The following is a 21,161-nucleotide window of genomic DNA, read 5'->3' as shown; positions in this document are numbered from 1 at the left end:
TTCATTCTTTGCTCGTTTGATTGTAGAATCTAGATCATAAGATTAATCCCTGCAATAAGCTTTTCAATTTGAATTGATGAGTAAGTTGAGTTTCAACCATTTTCCTTGGTCTTTTCTTGTATATGTTGTCTATGGGTCTCGTTCAGCTTACATGTGTCTTTTGAATCATCAAATTGAATTTTTGTTGACCAATAGTTCTAGTGGTGCACTCTGATCATGTTTTTGTTATTCGTAGAAACAAATAAAACTTCTATGTATTTGAAGTTGTTTAAAGCTTTCTATAACGTGTTAGTCATCTATTAGGCAAGGGAAACTAATTACCTTGTTTTAGTTTTATAGATTATTTAAGAATATTAAATTGCATGTCTAATTAGTCTTAACTTGTGGTTGAATTGCTAAAATATTTGATGTGTTGAGATGGTTGTGTTTTGCTTCAATTTGTTTGTTTGTTATTGAGTTGAGAAATTGAGGAATTTGTCCATTTAAGCAAATTGGTATACACTCTAACATTTAAACCTATTTTTAATCAAGCATTGAGTCAAGAATACCAAATTGATCATCTCAATAGGTCTTTGGTCTCCCAAATCATAGAATTGAATGTCCAGGTTTATGATATGGCGTTAAGCGGTACTAGTGTGGTGTTGATCGCAGGCTTGGATGTGAAGGTCTGGAAACATTTTCATAAATACTGTTGAGCATTACCCTTTCATCGTTGAGTGACCATTTTTGCGAAAGGTTTAGCATTGAATGGTGGTTTTATTCCACCGAGCACCAGTTACCATTGTAGGTATTGGACCATTTTAATGTTTTTCACTAAGCGATAGGTTGGTTGCGTTGAGCGAGAGAAAATGTGAAAGCTTTGGCGCTGAGCACCATAATTGGCATTGAGCGCTCCCTATTGCGAGGAGTTTTGCGTCGAGCGTTAATGTGGTTTTATGTGATCTTGTTTACATTATTTGTTGTTTGAAGCGGTTTATTATGGATGATATGTATGTTTATTATGAATTGGTAATGCTCTGTGGGTTTTTATAATGTGATCATATGCATGCTTATATGAATGATGTTGTTTTTATGGATGAAAAAAATATGATTTGAGATGTTATTGATGTTGTTGAGAGAATTTCAATGAGAAATTATGTAATGTGGTAAAGATAGGGTGTGCATTGACATTGGGGGATTCAGCACGGATGTATCCTTAACTCTAATGACTATTCAGACTCAAATAAAGTATAATAAGTTATGTGGTGAAAGTCGTATAAGTCTTAGTCTATAGGCACTGGTTAAGTTCTAGACGCGAATGGGATTAACCTTGTGAGTAGTAAGGTGATAATCTCTTTGTTCATGACTTAGCAAAACATAAATACTATTGCAAGTACACACATACAGTGAAACTCGTGTCAGAGACATGTATCCGAATAATTGAGTTTAGTATCAATTGTTATTTAAGTGTGTGAGTCTGTGGGATGTTTGACATGTGATATGGATAAATTGGTACATTATAAATGTTTAGATCAAGCATTTTGGTATATTAGCTTACCATTTTTTTGTTTGTTTGTTTGTTTGTTCCCCTTGTTTGTGATGATCACCTTAATGATGTGAACAGATGAAAATGTTCCAATTGATTTGATGTAGAGTGAGGGAGATGTAGAAGTATAAGATAATATGCTTAGTTTTTTGTGTTTATTAGATGTTTTGTAAAAATATATTACGCTTTTGGTTTCAATGTAATGCAATTCTTAGTAATATAAGATCTTTGCATATATTTATAAAAGTGTTATAGTTATATATGAGATAATTGTAATAACCTTATGCAGATATTTTTCTTGAGTTATCCGTCGTTTTAACCACTTATGTGTGATGTCTCTTTTACCAATGACATATTATTAAAATGGAATGTTACAATTACCATGATATAAAATATAAATTAAGAAAAAAATTCAATGTAATTTCATTCTATATGCTTCATTATCATTTTTTAAAATTAAAATAATTATTTATAATTATAAATTACCTACAAATAAAATTTATTTACAATAAAAATTATTTATATGCATGTATACAATAATAATAATAATTTTATCATTCTTTTTTTATGATAAAAGAAACACACACGTGTGTATAGTATATGCGTTTTCATTAATATTGATAATTTTTTTAAGAAAATATACAAAATTAATAATGAATTTTAATCTCATTTTTAATTGTTATAAACCACTAACAAAATTTTAGTAATCAAATTTTTAAAAAAATAGCTATTAAATGAAATGAATAACTCTTCTCTATCTGCTTCCAAATAGTTTTGATTTTTTTCTCACACTTTATATAAAAAAATTCAGTCTTCCTTACCTTCACGCACCCTTTGTTTCAAGATAAAACCAAAAGAGATAACTAAAAAAAATAGTTTTCTAAATTTTTCAGAGAAAAATAAAAAAGGAAAAAATAAACAAAGTGGGGAATCTACCTAAAAATGAATAAATATTGAGATTTGCTTTGTCATTTGGCTTATATTGAATAGGAAAACAAAAGATAAGACAACAAGTGATGAAACCCACTTAAAAGTTAAATTTAATATTTTATTTCTTAGACTCCACCAATGCAGTCCAGTTGGTATGAACCAATAAACCACACTTCTTAGAGTGTTTATTGCACAAATATTTTCCGACTTTGGCTGGATATGGATTTTAATTTTTTATATGATTTTTGATGTATGGTCTTTGTAATTTATGATTTAAAGAGTTCTATTTAAGGATTTTGTTAACCATTGGTATGTATATTACTAAGTTTAATTTTATTTAAATTTTACTTCTTTTATAAAAAATATTAGATACCAAGACAAATTTATATTTAATACAGGGCAAACTTCCCTAACATTTAAATAATAATAAAAAATTAAAACATTTTATATATAACATTCCATGTAATCCTGCCACACAAAGATAAGGATGACGTCTTCACTCCCACAAAGAAGACTCAATACCCCAATAACTCTTTCAATGCACACAAGGCAAAATGAAACACATATTTACAAATAGTATTAGGATTTACAAGGTACAACTAGTAGACTTATCCTCCACTCTCATACTCATCAATCACATACTCCAATACATCCCAACACTTATTCATGCTCCAATTCACAGTCACAAGTTAAAATTGACCATAAACATGCCCATTATTGAGTACCAACATGTTCCATTGCTTTTTAGGCTTGAATCATTCTTCATCAAATTCACCATTTTTCACAAAAATACATTGTGATAATCGATTATCACTTTTGATAATCGATTATCTCAATGAAAATCACCCAGAAACATCGCGCAAGAAGGGATAATCGATTATCATAAGTGATAATCGATTATTCCTGCAACCAGACTCAGTATCAACATGCAATAATCAATTATCATTAGTGATGATCGATTATCTGCGAAAACTAAATACATCCTGAACATAATTAAAGTCTGCAAACATACATGCAACAACCCTAAATCACGAGGGAACTCCCCCAAAACATCATTCATGCATTCAAGCATCACATACCCTTGTAAACATACTCAAACACATACATTACAACACTTGAATCATCCAAATTCAATCGTTATACATATTATAACCCAAACAACACAATTATAACGCATATGATTATTACCACACCCTTACACATACATTTGCATGGAAAACCCCAAGCCTCGTAACTTTATTCTCCTTTAGCATCAAACCCTTCGTTGGGATAACCCAACAACCATACATACATTCATATGAAAAACCCAAGCAAAATATTATATAAACCCTATGCTTATGCATACATAAATCCTTGTCCAACAAGGACAACATACAACCATAGTCATAATCATATAAACATATATCAACAAGGATTACTAATCAAAATAACTAAGAACACATATAACATACAATAATTAAGAAACAAAGGTAAGCTTCCTCATACCTTGTTCAATCATAGGACTTTGTCTACACTTTAAAACACCATCAATCTCTAAGGTTTCTGCAATTCTTTCTTCTCTCCCAAAATTCTCTCTCTCTCTCCCTCTCTCTCTCTCTTTTCGTTCTAGATATGTTAGAATATGCAACCTAATTTTCCCTTTCTATTTTTTTATCTTCTTATTCTATCTTTATCTTTTTAATTAAAATAATATCAACAATCACTAAATCTTTTAATTTTAGATTTATCTTCCTTTCCTTTCATCTCTACACCTCCATAACTTAATTTCTACACATTTAATGAGAGTAAAACTACTCTTTTGCACTTGGGCCCAATATATAATTAAAACCAAAAGTTTACCTTAACTCTATTTCTTTCTAGAATTTGTGCCATACACATCATTTTGGTAACAACACACTACACAAATCATTCAAATAACAATATACCAATCATATGTCCACTTAATCAATAATAACATTAAATAATAAACATAATAATTATAATTTTAGAAAAAAATTAATCATTAAACACTAATTATCAAACAATAATGTCCAAGTTTCATAACCACATTATTTCCTAATTATCACAATTTTCTAGGGTCTTACACATACAATGCATTAATCCACTTAACATGTCAAACAGATCCCCTGATTGTCGCTCAAGTGCCTTAGGACTAGCGCTCAACGCCCTAACTCCTGTTTCTTGGCACCCAATGCCCTTAAAGGGGCGCCTAGGCACTAGAAGAAAACCATACTCTTTTTTTTAGATTACTTTGCACACTTCTCCTCCAACTTTGAAAGATTCCTAAGACCTTTTAAACACCCTAAACCATCTTAAATCTGATACCTAACTCAAAATGACTACTCCAATCCAATTTACTACCTTAAATCATACCAAACTCAATTCTATCCTTTGAAATACTCAAATTTTGCAATCAATAGCTTGAACAAGTCCTAATGGACTTGATAACAGATTTCCAACCATCACAGTTAGCCCAAAACATCTAATTCCAAATTTCACCTGTCAAAACCCCTACATCTAGTCAAAACCAAGTCCAACTTCACCTATGAACCATCAAACATTATTATATCAGTTTCATACCATTCTCACAACTCCAAAACAATTGTAAATCACTCCATCGACAAACTTAAACATTCAGTTTTATACCATATTCATTTCCATTATCTTTTTACCTATTAGAACCTCCAAAATACCTTTTAAATGCCACTTTGACTTCACCATAGTAACTATCATTCCTTCCTTCATCACATACTAGCTAATTCTCATCATAAACAATTTATTAAGGACCACATAAATTGTTCTAAACTACCAATTCTAACTTTAGATCAATTTAGAAATTCACCTTTCAAATCTCTAATTTTTGATAAAAACTCACTTCATACCTTTACTTAGTACTATTCAACAATCTTCACCAGTTTAATCAACATATAATACAACCAAAATACATTTATAACTCATAAAAATCACTTTTAACCTTAGCATAACAATTACACATCAGTTTTCACACATTTTCATATCGTTTCATAACAATTCCAACAACTTAACATACTAGAATTCACAATGCAATTTAATAGTACATTTTAAACACACCATTATCATAAACTCGTGAATTACAATATGTCTACCAAGTAAACTTTAATTAAACTAGCTTCTCTTACTCTGCTCCCTCAGCTCAAAGAGACCAAACATGATCAGGGGATGTTGTTAGAACCATTGATTATTAGAGAATATAAGAGAAAACTCATACCATACATGCAAAACTCCATATGCACGGAAGAATGTTAAACTAGAGAAAATAGTAGAAAACTATCTCCTTTTGAGAAATTGATCGGGTAGACTTGAAGATCTCACTGCGAGGATCACACAGGCGACTTCTGATCTCCAAACAAGTGAACAGGGTGTAAGAACCCTTAGAGAAAAGGCAAATGACTTTAAAAAAGTGGTTTATAAAGAGATGTTGTGTTTTAAAATAATGAAACTTGTTTATAACGAAATATTTTATATTAAAACCATTTAATATTAAAATATCCGAGTCTCACTATTTTTAACCTACTATCACTTATAAAATACTATTTTATAGGTCTTCACGTTATATAGAAATCGAACTTAATAATATGAAGAAGATAATCCTATAATCGGTGTTTATTTTATTTTGGTTATACATTATTTAATATTGTTATATAAATAGTTGCTAAAAAGTTTTATTATATTTTGGTAGGTATATACTATACTATGGGACTTTATGTCCATAACAATGTAATGCTTGCTTTTGGTACTTCGGAGAAACAAATTTTGATTGAACCTCCTATATTTGCCCAATGGATATAATCTGTTTATGGTAAAACTTCTTATAGGTTTGATATACTTTTATCTTTATCGAACAGTCCAACATTCAATGCGGAACAAAGCATATGGTTGTCTGGTTGGTTAAATGCTGTAAATGAGAATAGTAATTATCTATTCTTATCAATAGGACCAGAAGACTTTTTGGTTCATCATGGTATTGCTCTAAGTTTACGTATATATTTGGTCTAAAAGTCAAGTCGGAGATATTTACAAAAATTAAAATTCAATTAAAATACGAAATAGAAGAGGGATTTTTTACAATATAATTTTTCATTAAATAATAATATTTAAACTCAACTTAAAATTATATATTTTATTTAGTAAAACAAAAATTGTTTGAACTTGTATTTATTGGTATGTTACACTCTGATATTATTTTTATTTATGTAAATTTCTCAACAAAGACCATCAAATATAAGAATCAAATCCAATATATTATAAATTAACATTATATCTATTTGATAAAAAATTTACTGTAAGTTATTGGGGTGAAAGTCTGGAACTGGCTAAAGTGATAATAGTATTTTGATGAAGAAAATAAATGAAATAAATTTAATTTAACTCTTTCTTCTAACTAACAAAACAATTCAAGAGAAACATATTCTAAAGATATTTTCTTCCAAATTAATATTTTAGTTACTTGCACTGTAATGGAAATTCTGAAATGACCTACCAAAAAAGATGAAGCTTTGATTTGTCTTCATTTTCTTATAGCTTGACTTTTAGGAAATGTTTATAGTCATATAATTTCACCATAGTCATAAGAGATATATTGAAAAGGAACAAGCTCTCATGCTCATCACTTTACATTCAATTGGTGAATGGAAGAAATGAGAAATGGACTGCTTTCATAACTTTTTACTTTTTACTTTATATTTTTTATTTTTTATTCAGAAATATTTATATTATTATACAAAGGATTTTCTCTTGATATACATTGTTTCTGTAGGGGTGTGGAGAACGAGATACGAACCTAACAAACTTGCTCTGCGCTGTTTCTCTGTGCTGCTTTCACTGTGTTACCTTTTTTCTGTCTCCTTTGAACAAGGTGGGCTGGGTACCTGCAAAAGTACTCCGACGCTCAAGTCAACAAGGGTGTTGTCTGAAAAATGAGAATATCTATCTTCTTAGGGGAAAAACGTACCTTTTTTCTCAGATGTTCTGTGTATTTAAAACAGTAATAGTAAACCGTTACCTGGCAATCCGGTCAGTTACCGAAGCTGACTGCCTAGGAGTTGTAACTGCCAGATTGTGTATTGATACCGAGTCAACTACCTCCGTGATTCATGGTGTTGGTTAGCTAATTATGTGTAACATGTGTAACTGCTTATTTGTAGCTGCCCTCTATGACATTGCGTCCTGTATGTCGGACATACTGTGTGTCGACATGGCTAGGCGACATGTCGTGTGTCGTGTGATTGTTAATTGTCGCGATGTTGGTTGTCGGGGACCAAGCGGTCGACCATGCTCTGTGATCGACTGTCGTCGGGCTATTGGTCGACCTTTGGGGGATTAGGTGTCCCATAGTACAGTGATCGACTGTTGTCGGGCTATTGGTGATCGACTGTTGTCGGGCTGTTGATTGACCTGTGGGGAATTAAGTATCCTACAGTACATGCCCCCCAAGTCCGAGTAAATAGGGGACCGAGTTACGAAGGGCTTTTGAGTATTGTTGGAAGAATCGAGGTGACGTGGAGGAAACGAGGAGACGTGGAAGGAACGAGGAGATGTGGATGACAGCTGTGCGCGGCGTTACGAATTTTAGGGTTTTCCCGCTCCTTTAGAGAAAGGAGGGGACGCTAGCTAGGAGCCGTTAGATTAAAAATAATCCTACGGCATCTGATAATTAAACGGTTTGGCTTCTTCAACACGACTCAAAAGAGGTTTATTCACTTTGGCAGAAGAGCAAATACTGAGAGTGTATACTGCGAACGAGATTGTTTCTTCGTCAATTTCGTTGCCTTCACTACTACGAGAAACAACCAGGTAACCCTAGAATCTCTCTTGTCTTAGTGTACTTACTATTGATAATGGAAAGAAAGGGTCAGGATACTGGTGGCGATATGCCGGGGCCGTCATCTACGGCGGGATATCCTGAGGTTACCACCATACCTCATGGGGAGGAGGCCTTTATATACGGAAATGTGTGCGGTGAGGACCCCGGGGGTCGTGCAATATCTCTGATTAGCGGAGATGAGTACGCGTGGGCGGCGCGTGAGGTGAAAGAGCTTAGAAGTCAATTTAGGAGTAAGGCTATATTAACAAACTGGATTGAGGATAGTTGCCTGTTAAGAACCCTAGAGTATCAAACATGTATAAAGTTGAAAGCTTGTCGAGATGACGAAAGGGTATGCTATGGTAGGGAAAATGCCTCTGATGATTTCTTCTATTGTTATGCTGCCTTGTTTTACGATTTGTATGTGAGGTTGCCGTTTACCCCATTCCAAATGGATGTTCTGCGTACCCTAAATGTTGCACCGAGTCAATTGCATCCTAATAGCTGGGGGTATATGCAGGCTTTTGCCGTAGTATGTCGGGCGTTAGACATTAGGCCCACTGTAGGCTTGTTTTTGTATTTCTTTAGGTGTCGACCGTTGGCCACGAAAGGGTGGGTATCACTAATTTCTGACCCGGGTAACGCACTCCTAGAGCTGTACTTGCAATCCTATAGGGGTTTTAAGGAAAAGTTTTTCAAGGTGTCGATCAACGATGTGGGTCGACAATTCTTTTTCGATGGTGAGGGGAATCCCAGGTTTCCTTTATACTGGACCCAGGATCCTCTAAGATTTACATCGTGGTCGGAAGATAAGATGACGATCGAAGAGTTGGAGGCTTTGAGTGTGTTGACCTCGTTGCCACGCCCCTTCTCTTCTCGTCAGATTATTGAATGTCTCGAGTTCGATGACGCGGGGGCGAGGGTGTTTGGTATGTGTCCTTGCTTTTTACTTTTGAAAATTGTTATGTTGTTGCTGACCATGCTGGATGGGTTTTGGTGTTTTGCAGAGATAATGGGGAGGAAAGGAAGTGGTCGCAGTTGGTTTCAGACCATCGACGATGAGAGGGATGAAGGTAATCGTCCAGGGTCGTCCGCTGGGCAACAATGCCATCCGGTGCCACCATCTGATCCACCTCCCGTCGTGGTGGCAGCGGCTGCGGAGACGACATTAGCTGAGGTGCCTCTCGTACGCAAAAGGAAATCCAAGACAGGCGACATCAACCGCGAGGCAGCAAAGAAAAATAAGGAGGTGGTTGAAGAAAATGAACGCCCCCTGCCGCAGGGCATATGGGATCGTGCCTTCATGCCTGGTCATAGGGTAGACCTCAACCTGGATGTTTCAGAGAAAAAGGTGATTGAAAACATGAGCGAGCAACAGATTGCTGACAGCTTGCTAGAGATGAACACACGAGCACAAGCGTTGGCTTGGCATCTGGCGTATGCTTCGGATAGGGGTCAGATGCGGTCCGAGTTGGAAAAGGTGCGCGCCCAACTGAAAGAACTTGGCGAGGTCCATGCTGGCTGTGAGGCCAGGCAGAAGCGTATGGAAGAATGTTTGAAGGAGGGCGAGGTACGTTTGAAGGAAGCTGATGTGGCCTTCCAACAAGAACGCGAGCAGATGGCGCGGGACCTGGATCAAGCAAAGAATTCCATGCTGATAGTGGCCCGAGAGAGGAACGCGCTGAAGGTAGAAGTCTTTGACCATAAGGAGTTGATTGAGGAGCTGAAAGATGCGGTTATGGATGAACATAAGAAGGGCTTCAGGAAAGCCTTGAGGCAAGTCGGGCACTTGCTTCAAGTATCCACCAAAGGAGTTGAATTTGACGTCCGTAAGGACGTGCATGAAGGCCACCTGAAGCCTTTGAAAGAAATACCAGAGGATGCTGTCCTGGAGGGGGAAGAGGATGAAGAGGTGGCCGTCAACAACGAGCCCGAAGGAGCGATGAAAGTAGACGAGCCCGCCAAGGAGAATGCTGAGGCTGTTGAAGGCGACTCGTCTAAGATTGTAATAGATTAAGATGTAGGGAAGGTCTGTAGATACATACTTGAATATTTGGTTGACGACTATGAATGCTAAACTTTGATAATTTTATGAATGCTCGACTTGTATGTTTGGTGACTTTGCGGTTTGCGTTTTAACTTATCTGATTCTGCAATGTATTTGCTGTAGTGATCGCTAAGTGTGAGTGTCGAGTGTGTTGATAGCATGTCGTGTGACAGTTGAGAACGATGGTTGAGTGAAGAAAATACTGGGTGTTCGAGGGTGAACCTCTACCAGATATTGGATGTTCAAGGATGAACATCGACTAATGGGAGTGTATTCTACGTGTGTGGGATGTTCAAGGGCGAACATCGATTAATGGGAGTGTATTCCACATGTGTTGGATGTTCAAGGGCGAACATCGAGTAATGGGAGTGTATTCCACGTGTGTTGGATGTTCAAGGGCGAACATCGATTAATGGGAGTGTGTTCCACATGTGTTGGATGTTCAAGGGCGAACATCGATTAATGGGAGTGTGTTCCACATGTGTTGGATGTTCAAGGGCGAACATCGATTAATGGGTCTGCTCTTAAATCCTTTGTAGGTGGAAGTGTCCTGTACGACAGCCTTGGGACTCGACATCATAACATTGATAAATGAATTGAGACAATAAGCATGATGGAATGTAAGCTTTATTTGATAACTGAACTTGATAGAGTTGTGAAAAGAAATGAACAATAAACGGATATTAGCTAAAATAATATTTAAGATGAGTGGCGTTCCAGGTATTGGGAACTGGGTGTCCATCAAGCTGTTGGAGGCGATATGCACCGTTCGACATGTCTTCTGTGACCCGAAAGGGTCCTTCCCAGTTAGCTGCAAGCTTGCCATGGGCTCGATTTTTCCGAGCCTCTCCCCGCTTTCGCCATACCAGATCGCCGCTTTTGAAGGCTCTGGGCTTGACTTTTGTGTTGTATCGTCGAGATAGTATGCGTTTCTGGGCCTCTGCGCGGATGGTGGCAACCTCTCGACGTTCAGGAAGTACGTCGAGGTTTGTCCGTAATTGCTCTTCATTAAGTGACATATCAGTGATTTGTCGTCTTAATGAGGGTTCGCCTATCTCGACCGGGAGCATGGCATCGGTGCCGTATGTTAAGTTGAATGGCGTGTCACCTGTAGATCCGTGGGGTGTGCATCTGTATGCCCACAGGACCTCTGGCAGCTCCTCTACCCATAAACTCTTGGCTTCGCCGAGTCGCTTCTTTAATTCTGTCAGGATGGCTTTATTCGCGGCCTCGGCTTGGCCGTTTGTTTGAGGGTGTTCGACTGATGACGTGACATGCTTAATGCCCAAACTGCTGAGAAAATCCTCTAACTTGCGTTCAATAAATTGGCGACCGTTGTCGGTAATGATCTTTTTAGGGAGACCGAACCGACAGATCAGGCGCCAAATGAATTTCTGCACTCGTTGTGCACTGATGATGGATAATGGCTCCGCCTCGATCCATTTTGTGAAGTAGTCGACCGCCACGAGGAGAAATTTGTTTTGTGCTTTGGCGACTGGCAGTGGTCCCACTATGTCGAGACCCCACTGGGCGAATGGCCAAGGAGAGACAATATTGTGCAAGTCTTCGGGAGGTGCACGGATATCGTGGCCATGTGCTTGACAGGAGATGCATTTCTTGACGAATGTCTCACAGTCGTGGTCGAGAGTGGGCCAGTAATATCCAGCACGGAGAACACGGCCTCTCAAGGTTCGCTTGCCAGAGTGAAATCCACATATCCCGGTGTGTAGTTCACGTATCACATAATCTGCCTCTTCCGCGGATATACACTTCAATAGAGGATAGCTAAAACCACGACGGTATAGGTCGTCGCCTATACATACAAAACGCGCGATTCTCTTGGAGTCGGCTGCCGTAATGCTACCTCCTTTGTCCTGCTGCTCCATAAGATCTTTGACTTTCTGTCGCCAGTCGGTTACGGGCGCCGACACATCGGTGGCGAAAGTTTCCACCCCAGGATGGTCGAGGGTCATTCTAATAACAGATGATAGCTGTGCTCGCTCCTTAGAATGAGTTAACTTAGACAATAGATCAGCCCTTGCGTTTTGTTCCCTGGGTACATGGATGATATTAACTGTGACGAAGCCCTGTAGTAAGGTTTGAACCTTGTGGAAGTATCGCAGCAGTTGGTTATCCTTGACTTGATAGGTGCCGTTGACGTGGCTGACTACTAACTTTGAGTCCATCCGACACTCTAAATGATCGACTGAGAATTCTCGGGCTAAAGATAAGCCTGCAACCAAGGCTTCGTATTCGGCTTGGTTGTTGCTGGCAGGGAATTTAAATATGATGGCTTGTTCTACGACCACACCGTCCGGGCCTTCTAGAACGATCCCGGCTCCACCTCCCCTCTTGTCGGAGGAACCATCGACACTGAGTAGCCATGTGGTAGGGGAGTCGGCCGGTGTAGATGTGAGGTCAGCTGCGAAATCTGCCAGATGCTGACCCTTGATGGATCCGCGTGGCTCGTAACGGAGTCCGAATTCGGATAGTTCCACGGACCAGGCAACCATTCTCCCTGCCAAATCTGGTTTGCGGAGGATTTTGGCTATGGGATGATCCGTACGGACTACCACCTGATGGCTCTGGAGGTACGGGCGAAGGCGTCGAGAGGCGTTGAGAAGGGCCAAGGCGAGCTTCTCGATTCGAGAATATCGTTCCTCCGCCCCCTGCAGTGTACGGCTGATGAAGTAGATCAACTTGAAGGAGGGTGCTTCTTGTATCAGGGCAGCACTGACAGCATGCTGGGAAGCTGAGATATATAGCTGTAAGTCGAATCCCTCGTCTGGTCGAGCCATAATTGGAGGACTAGTGAGGATGCGCTTGACAGTGTTGAATGCAGTCTCACAATCCTCGTCCCAATGTTGAGTGGAACCCTTCTTCAAATTCTTCAGGATGGGTTTGATGTGTTCGGCCAGCTTTGGAATAAACCGTGACAGGGCGGTTAGGCGACCCACAAGACGCTGTACCTCTCTTAGGGTCTTCGGAGCCGTCATGTCGAGTACCGCCCTGCATTTGTCGGGGTTGGCTTCAATGCCTCGACGTGTGAGCAAGAATCCTAAGAATTTTCCGGCTGGGACGCCGAAAGTACATTTGGAAGGGTTGAGGCGCATGCTGTATCGTCTGAGTTGCCCGAAGACCTCCTTCAAATCTTGCAGGTGCTGGTCTATAGAATTGCTGCGAATTACCATGTCGTCCACATACACATCCATGCAACGCCCTATCTGATGATGGAAGACCTTATCCATGAGGCGTTGATAAGTGGCTCCGGCATTTTTTAATCCAAACGGCATTACTTCATAGCAGTAATTGGCGCGTTCAGTGATAAAGGCTGTCTTGCTTTGATCGGGGTGGTACATTGGGATCTGGTTGTACCCCGAGTAAGCGTCCAGAAAACTGAAAATGACATGACCAGAAGCTCCATCTACAAGGCGGTCGATGCTGGGCAAGGGGTATGAGTCTTTGGGGCATGCCTTGTTGAGATCAGTGAAATCGACACACATCCGCCACTGACCGTTTGACTTCTTGACCATAACCACGTTCGACAGCCATGTGGTATATGTTAACTCTCTGATGAATCGGGCATTTATCAGCTTGTCGATCTCAACTTGAATGGCTTGACGCTTTTCTTCTCCGAACCTACGCTTCTTCTGGGCGACTGGTCGCGCCTCCCTGAAGATGGACAATTTTTGGGACATAACTCCTGGGTGAATTCCTGGCATGTCGGCGGCTGTCCATGCAAATAAGTCTGCATTGTTTCGCAGTATCTGACTTAGGGCCTGCTCCTCGTTTGAGGTGAGATCCTTGCCGATGCTGGTGGTTTTAGACGTGTCACTCGTCAGGGATAGGAGCTTGACTTCGCCTTGCGGATGAAGGCGCTCGTCCACATTGGTTCGGGGGTCTAGGTCGACTACTGCTGCGTCGACTACTTTTGTTCTCTTTGTTGGAATAAAAGGGGTGACCTTTAACCCCGCCACATAACACTGTCGGGCCGTTCGCTGGTCGGCCCTCACCGTACAAATAGTACCATGATTTGTTGGGAACTTCATGGCGAGGTGGGGAGTAGACACAATTGCTCCAAATGCGTTCAGACAGGGACGCCCTAGCAAGGCGTTGTATGATGCGTTCGCCTCGACCAGCAAGAATCGAACTCGAAGTTCAGGTGCCTCCCGACTGGTTCCGAGTCGAGTTCGTAAATCAAGGTATCCCCTGGTGTCTACTCGCTCTCCTGAGAATCCGACAATCTGCTCATTAAACGGGGCGATGAGATCCTCGGATAGGTCCATTTTCTGAAAAGTGGACCAATATAAAATGTTGACCGAGCTTCCTTGATCAACGAGGACCTTGCTGACATCATACCGAGCTATGTTAGCCGTGATGACCATAGGATCATCATGATCAGGGTCTGGAGCGTGGAAGTCAGCATTCGTGAACGTGATGTCCGGGATCGACCGAGCCTGTCGCTCGACCATATGGACCGATTTCAGCTGTCTCAAATGTCGTTTCCTCGCTGAAGACGACACGCCTCCTCCAGCGAAACCACCAGATATAGTGTCGATGCGGCCCCGGACTGAGCGTTCCCTCTCTATGCGTCGAGGCGGACTGCGTGATCGCCTGCGGTGTCGATCATCTCTAGGGGGAGATCGCCGGGGACTTCGCCTGGGAGGGTCCCTTCGACGAGGAGTTGTTGCTCTTGCGGTAACTCTCTCCTTGATGTAACTCTGGAGATAACCCGCACGGACGAGCCGTTCTAACTCGTCTTTTACCGTATTGCACTCTTCCGTGTCGTGACCCTGGTTCATGTGGAACCGACAAGATTTGCTCCTATCGGCGTTCTTTGGGGTGGTCTTTCGCCGCGCTGTGAGAAGTTCGGTGTGTAAGGCCTCTTCCAGTACCCTCGCCCTGGGGGCGTTGAGGGTCGTGTAGTGATCATATTTAGATATCCACCCCGACTCCTTCCGAGGTGCTCGGTCCGGTCTGTAGTCGTTGGGGGGTCGCTTCGTTTTTTTAGTTTCCTGGTTGGGGATATCTTGGTGGTGCTTCTTTCTGGCATTGGCATTACGGTGGTCTTCAATGCGAATGAATTTGGCCACAGTGGATTGCAATTCTTCCATGGATGATGGGGGATCAGCATATAACTGTTCCGAGAACTCCCCCGGCCTTAAGCAGGATGACAGATTGCTGATGATGAAAGTGGGAGTAATATCCGGCACTCGCCTGGCCGTTTCTATATATCGCTGCATAAAAGCTTTCAAAGTCTCATCCTTCTCCTGCCTGGTATGGACGAGCTCCGTAGCAGTCATTGCCGGCTTTTGATTGGCTGCGTACTGTTTTCGGAATAAGGATTCTATGGTTGCGAAGCAATCTACGGAATTGCGGGGAAGTTTATGGAACCATTCCAAAGCTTCACCCTTAAGGGATAAAGAGAAAGCTCTGCATATAACCGGATCGCTGTCTGTGTAGAATGCCATGGTATCGATAAAATTGCGTAGATGGTCATCAGGATCTTCAGATCCATTATAGCGTTCCAGAGTTGGGGGAGGCTTGTCCGGCATATTCGCTTGCATGATGGCTTCCGTGAATGGAAGCAGGTTGGTGAGGCGCGCAGGAGTAGGCCCCCTCCTTCCTCCACCAACACGTTCGGAGGGTCCCCCATGATGGCTCGCTTCGTTATCCTCCTGCCTGTTTGAAGCAGATAACTCTGGTGTTGGGATCTGCGCCCTCAATGCCGCCATCTCCTCTGCATGCTTGCGCTGAATCTCCTGCATGGTTTGTGCCTGTGCCTCAACTTGCGCTTGCAGTTGCCTGATCAAATCGTGCGTATCTGAATTTTCCATAGCTCCGGTGGTCGTTGTTGGGATAGTAATCTCGGCCCCACGGTGGGCGCCAAAATGTTTCTGTAGGGGTGTGGAGAACGAGATACGAACCTAACAAACTTGCTCTGCGCTGTTTCTCTGTGCTGCTTTCACTGTGTTACCTTTTTTCTGTCTCCTTTGAACAAGGTGGGCTGGGTACCTGCAAAAGTACTCCGACGCTCAAGTCAACAAGGGTGTTGTCTGAAAAATGAGAATATCTATCTTCTTAGGGGAAAAACGTACCTTTTTTCTCAGATGTTCTGTGTATTTAAAATAGTAATAGTAAACCGTTACCTGGCAATCCGGTCAGTTACCGAAGCTGACTGCCTAGGAGTTGTAACTGCCAGATTGTGTATTGATACCGAGTCAACTACCTCCGTGATTCATGGTGTTGGTTAGCTAATTATGTGTAACATGTGTAACTGCTTATTTGTAGCTGCCCTCTATGACATTGCGTCCTGTATGTCGGACATACTGTGTGTCGACATGGCTAGGCGACATGTCGTGTGTCGTGTGATTGTTAATTGTCGCGATGTTGGTTGTCGGGGACCAAGCGGTCGACCATGCTCTGTGATCGACTGTCGTCGGGCTATTGGTCGACCTTTGGGGGATTAGGTGTCCCATAGTACAGTGATCGACTGTTGTCGGGCTATTGGTGATCGACTGTTGTCGGGCTGTTGATTGACCTGTGGGGAATTAAGTATCCTACAGTACATACATTATTCTTTTTCATTATTTTTAAAATAGTCATATTTTAAATTAAAATAATTACTTTATCAATTTTATCTTTTAAATAATCATTTTTTTTAAATTAAAATAATTATTTATAATAAATTGTAAAATCTATTTTTATTTATTTTTATAATTATAGTAATAATAATTTTTTTATCATAGAAAAATAACACTTGTTTTACCTGTATAATTTAAAGACGTTTTTCGCAATTCAAAATATAAATTTTGTATATTGAATTATATATTTAAGAAAAAACATTTAAATTATACTATTTAAAATATAATTTTTAATAAACAGATAAAAAAACAAAAGAGAAAGGACATGAGAGAGAGGTGCAGACGAATAGAAAAAAAGAAGAACAAATAGATATTTTCAAAATCTTAAAAAAGACCAGAAAGAAAGAATCCGAGAAACAAAGAGGTTATTTGGTCCTTAATATGGGCAACAGATTGGGCCGAGAGGGAAATTGGGTTGGGCCAATATGCGATTGCGAGTTCAGGAAGGTACTAGAAGTGTCGTATTTTACGGCATATAAATACCGTTTCTTCAAAAGGAGCAGTTGTAACAGGGTTACTCTGGGGTTTCTCATTCACTCACCAAAGAAGAAACTAGGGTTTTACAAAATAACCTCTCTCTCTTTTTCTTCATTCCAATCCAATACCAAATATGAGGTACAAACCATTAACCCTGCATCTTCCTTTGATATTTATCCCTTTAGAACCTGTTATCACGTTTTGTTTATTTTGACATATCATTAAACTATTTTCTTCATTCTCTTGGACTTTGTTTTCTTCTATAATTGGGGGTTGTTATCGATCAAATTGTTTGCTACTCTTGTTTTGTTTTGTGGAGTTCTTACCGACTTGTGATCCTGGAGAATGGCGAGTTTTTCACACTTTTTAGCTGCAACACAAATACTGTTTTAATTAAAATTTTAGTAAACCTAAACTATAAGGGGGAATTTTCAAAATCTAGAGCCAATTGAAAAAGTTGGTGTATGATACATATTTTATTTCCCAGATTGTATTTGGTGATTCGGGTACGGCGATGGTATTATTAGGTTTTGATTTGTCTTGTTTATTATGAAAAAAATTGCATGTTGGTTCTCATTTTTCTATCATTTAATGTCTTGTTCTTCATTGTGTTCCCGTGAACGATTCGTATGTTGCATATGACTATTAAGTTTTCGTCAAAGTGATTTGTGATTAGTCAATTTTTTGCGAATTCAGTGATAATAATTTTCAGCAGTTCGATTTTTTACCGTCTAGTATTTATTGCCTTCCAATGCCATATCTGGATCCTATCTAATTGTTCTTCATTACTTGTTTATAAATGCACTGAGTGATGCAGTCGTCATCCCGAGGTTAAGTGGGCTCAGAGAGTTGACAAGGTCTATATCACGGTGCAATTGGCTGATTCAAAAAATGCTAAAGTGGATCTTACTCCTGAAGGCGTTTTTACCTTCTCTGGCAGCGCTGGCACTGAAGACTATCAGTATGAGCTAAAACTGGAGCTCTTTGAGAAGGTTAATGTAGAGGTGAGAAGACGGTGCTAATTTTTGCTATGCCGCTATATCATTGGGGCATCTTCAGGAATGTTTATTTGCACCTTTTCATGTGAAATGAACAATAACATCTCTTCGACAAATTTATTGCCCTATATACGATTTAATGGATGTTGTAATGCTCATACTTGTATTTTGTCATCCTCCACTTACAAATCCACGGCTTTGATTCGTTCTCCATTTTCTTCTTTCAGGAGAGCAAAATTAATGTAGGAGTGCGAAGCATATTCTGTGTAGTGCAGAAGGCAGAAAATGGATGGTGGAAAAGGTTACTGCGTGGAGAAGGCAAGACTCCACATTATGTGAAAGTAGACTGGGATAAATGGGTGGATGAGGATGAGGAAGATGGCAGTGGTATTCATGGCTTGTACTAAAATATTTAATATCTTGCAGATCACAGTATACTTTTATGCATAGTCTAATTAATTCTGTTCATTGTGTTATCAGGTGAACCGGACTTGGGAGGAATGGATTTCTCGGTATGCAATGTGTTCATTTGATTATTCTCTTCAAAATATTTTCTTGATTATATTATTTAATATCCTCACTATTTTTATGCAGAAATTTGGAGGAATGGGTGCTGATGGAATGGGAGGGATGGATTTCTCTGTACGTAATACGTTCAGTTGATTTACTTTTTTATTGATGTTATATTATATGTTTTGATTAAATATGAATGGTGCAGAAATTTGGTGGCGATGCAATGGATGATATTGATGAGAGTGATGATGAAGGTACGTGTGTTTGCTAATTTGTGATTGACATTTTTCGTTTCTACGCGATACTTGGCCATACATTATGAAGCACGTGCAATTTATTGTGTTATAATGTAGTTTAAGCAAGTTGTTCTGACTTCTGAGTTTTTTCCATGTTTAATTACAGCGTTGTGTATGACTATGTAAATGGTTTTTATAGGAATTAGGAACACTTGGAAAAACTGAGTGGCAGTTTTTGCAGCTTAATGGCTTTAAAGGGAGCTGTAGGTTATGTTAAATATTATATGATACTTATAACGATTTTTGTTTCCATCTATTTTTGGTGGATATGATGTGCATGATGATAGAGTTGGGTGGAGAGTGCTAATTTCATAGTGCAGCATTCTAGAACTGAAACAGTGAATTGAAGTTGATCGGGAGGTGTCAGTGCTTTGTGATTGAAATGTGCAGTTCTGTGGTAGTTAATTCCTGTGAAGTTATCTTTGTATTGGTTCTTAAGTAGCTTATAAATTACGGAGCTAAGAGATAAAGCTGAATAAGAGATTTATTTTCAATGAGTTAATGCTCATGGACATATTATGTATATATGTTGAATTACAAATATGCGCATATAGATTTTTTGACCCTTGTTTATTCAATGCTTAATTTACATTGTAACTGAAATATATTTGTTTGCCGACTCTACAGAGCAAGAAGTGTCGAAGCCTGTTGAAGCCGATGCTGGCGAGGCATCGACGGAGACAAAAGAGGCTGCTCCAAGCACATGATGTCGTTTCTGTTCATGACGCTACCTTAGAAGATGCTTTATGAAAATTCTGAGTGAAAATTTCTTTCTGTACCATTGATTGGTAGTTGTTTTTAAGTATGAGACATTTATGTCTCACCCGTGGTGGCTAAACATTTAGCAAGTATTATTATTTATCAGAAAAATGCTCCTAGTTGACTTAGGATATTGTATAATTGAGATTTATTTTCATGCATGATATCGGGATTTGCATATTTTTATGTTCATTTTTTTGTTTGTGTGGATGTTGATTCTGGCGTAACTGCTTATTTTCTGTGTTTGAAAATATAATTCTTAATAAAATTTTGCTTTTAAAAGACGATGCGGTTTTAAAATAAAAATAATGTAGCTCAGTACGAACTTAATCTTTTATCAGATTGGACCTTATTTATTGCAGTTGTGACCGAGTAGCTTTTACAGGTTATGTGTAGTTTGCTTAGCGGGTAAATTTTGGCCTGTAAAATATGCGAGCTGTTCAATTTTGTTTTTCGAATTTAAATTGAACTTTAACTTCTGTTGATTTGTTATGAATTTAATTTTAGATTTTGTTGATATAATTTTTGTGGAATAACTGGTAGGATCAGTTCTGTTATTAAAAAAACATTTTGAAAATTATTCTTAAATTTTTTAATTTTATAATACGCATTTCTTTAAAAATTTTAGAATCTTCAACGATTATATGCACTTAAAAATAGGATTTAATAGCTTATTAGTTAGTTGTGTTTTGTGAAAAAAGTTTATTATAATTAATATAGAAATAAAAACTATAAGAGCATGCTTGATTCGTACAATATAGTTTATTTTGGTTCTATTAGTGTTGGTTAAAATTATTTAAAATTTAATCTTATTTTTCCAATTAATCATTTAAAAATTATTTTAACATCTAATTTCTAATAATTACAAAACAAAATAAAGATATTTTTACCGAAAAGTATAAGGTTTTGGTACAGACCTATGCAAAGGTGGTGACGATTGTAACATGAATGACCGTGGAATGGATGTGAATTTACGAACGATAATCTAATATTTAGACAAGTAGAACAATAATCTTCTATACTTAGGTGTGAGGAGGAATTATTACGTAACAAAAGAAAATCTTGATAAAATCATTCAATTATGTTATAATTCATATCGTAAATATTTGAGTTAGTTAATAATTCGATTT

General features: G+C 38.9%; 1 protein-coding gene across 1 annotated transcript; it reads left to right on the top strand.

Moving 5' to 3' along the window:
- The first annotated feature begins 17,454 nt into the window (after positions 1-17,454).
- On the top strand, positions 17,455-20,223 carry LOC124836250 (uncharacterized protein OsI_027940). Its single transcript, XM_047311375.2, has 7 exons — positions 17,455-17,603; positions 18,283-18,469; positions 18,691-18,850; positions 18,944-18,975; positions 19,058-19,105; positions 19,182-19,230; positions 19,900-20,223. Exons 1-7 carry the CDS (start codon positions 17,599-17,601, stop codon positions 19,977-19,979), a joined length of 561 nt encoding a protein of 186 aa, XP_047167331.1. The 5' UTR covers positions 17,455-17,598; the 3' UTR covers positions 19,980-20,223.
- The last annotated feature ends 938 nt before the right edge of the window (positions 20,224-21,161 follow it).

Source organism: Vigna umbellata, chromosome 5 (genome assembly GCF_029865625.1).
Source record: "Vigna umbellata cultivar VRB3 chromosome 5, Vumbellata_1.0, whole genome shotgun sequence".
NCBI lineage: Eukaryota > Viridiplantae > Streptophyta > Magnoliopsida > Fabales > Fabaceae > Vigna > Vigna umbellata.
Note: the sequence above shows the minus strand (reverse complement) of the source record. Positions and strands in the feature narration are given on the sequence as shown.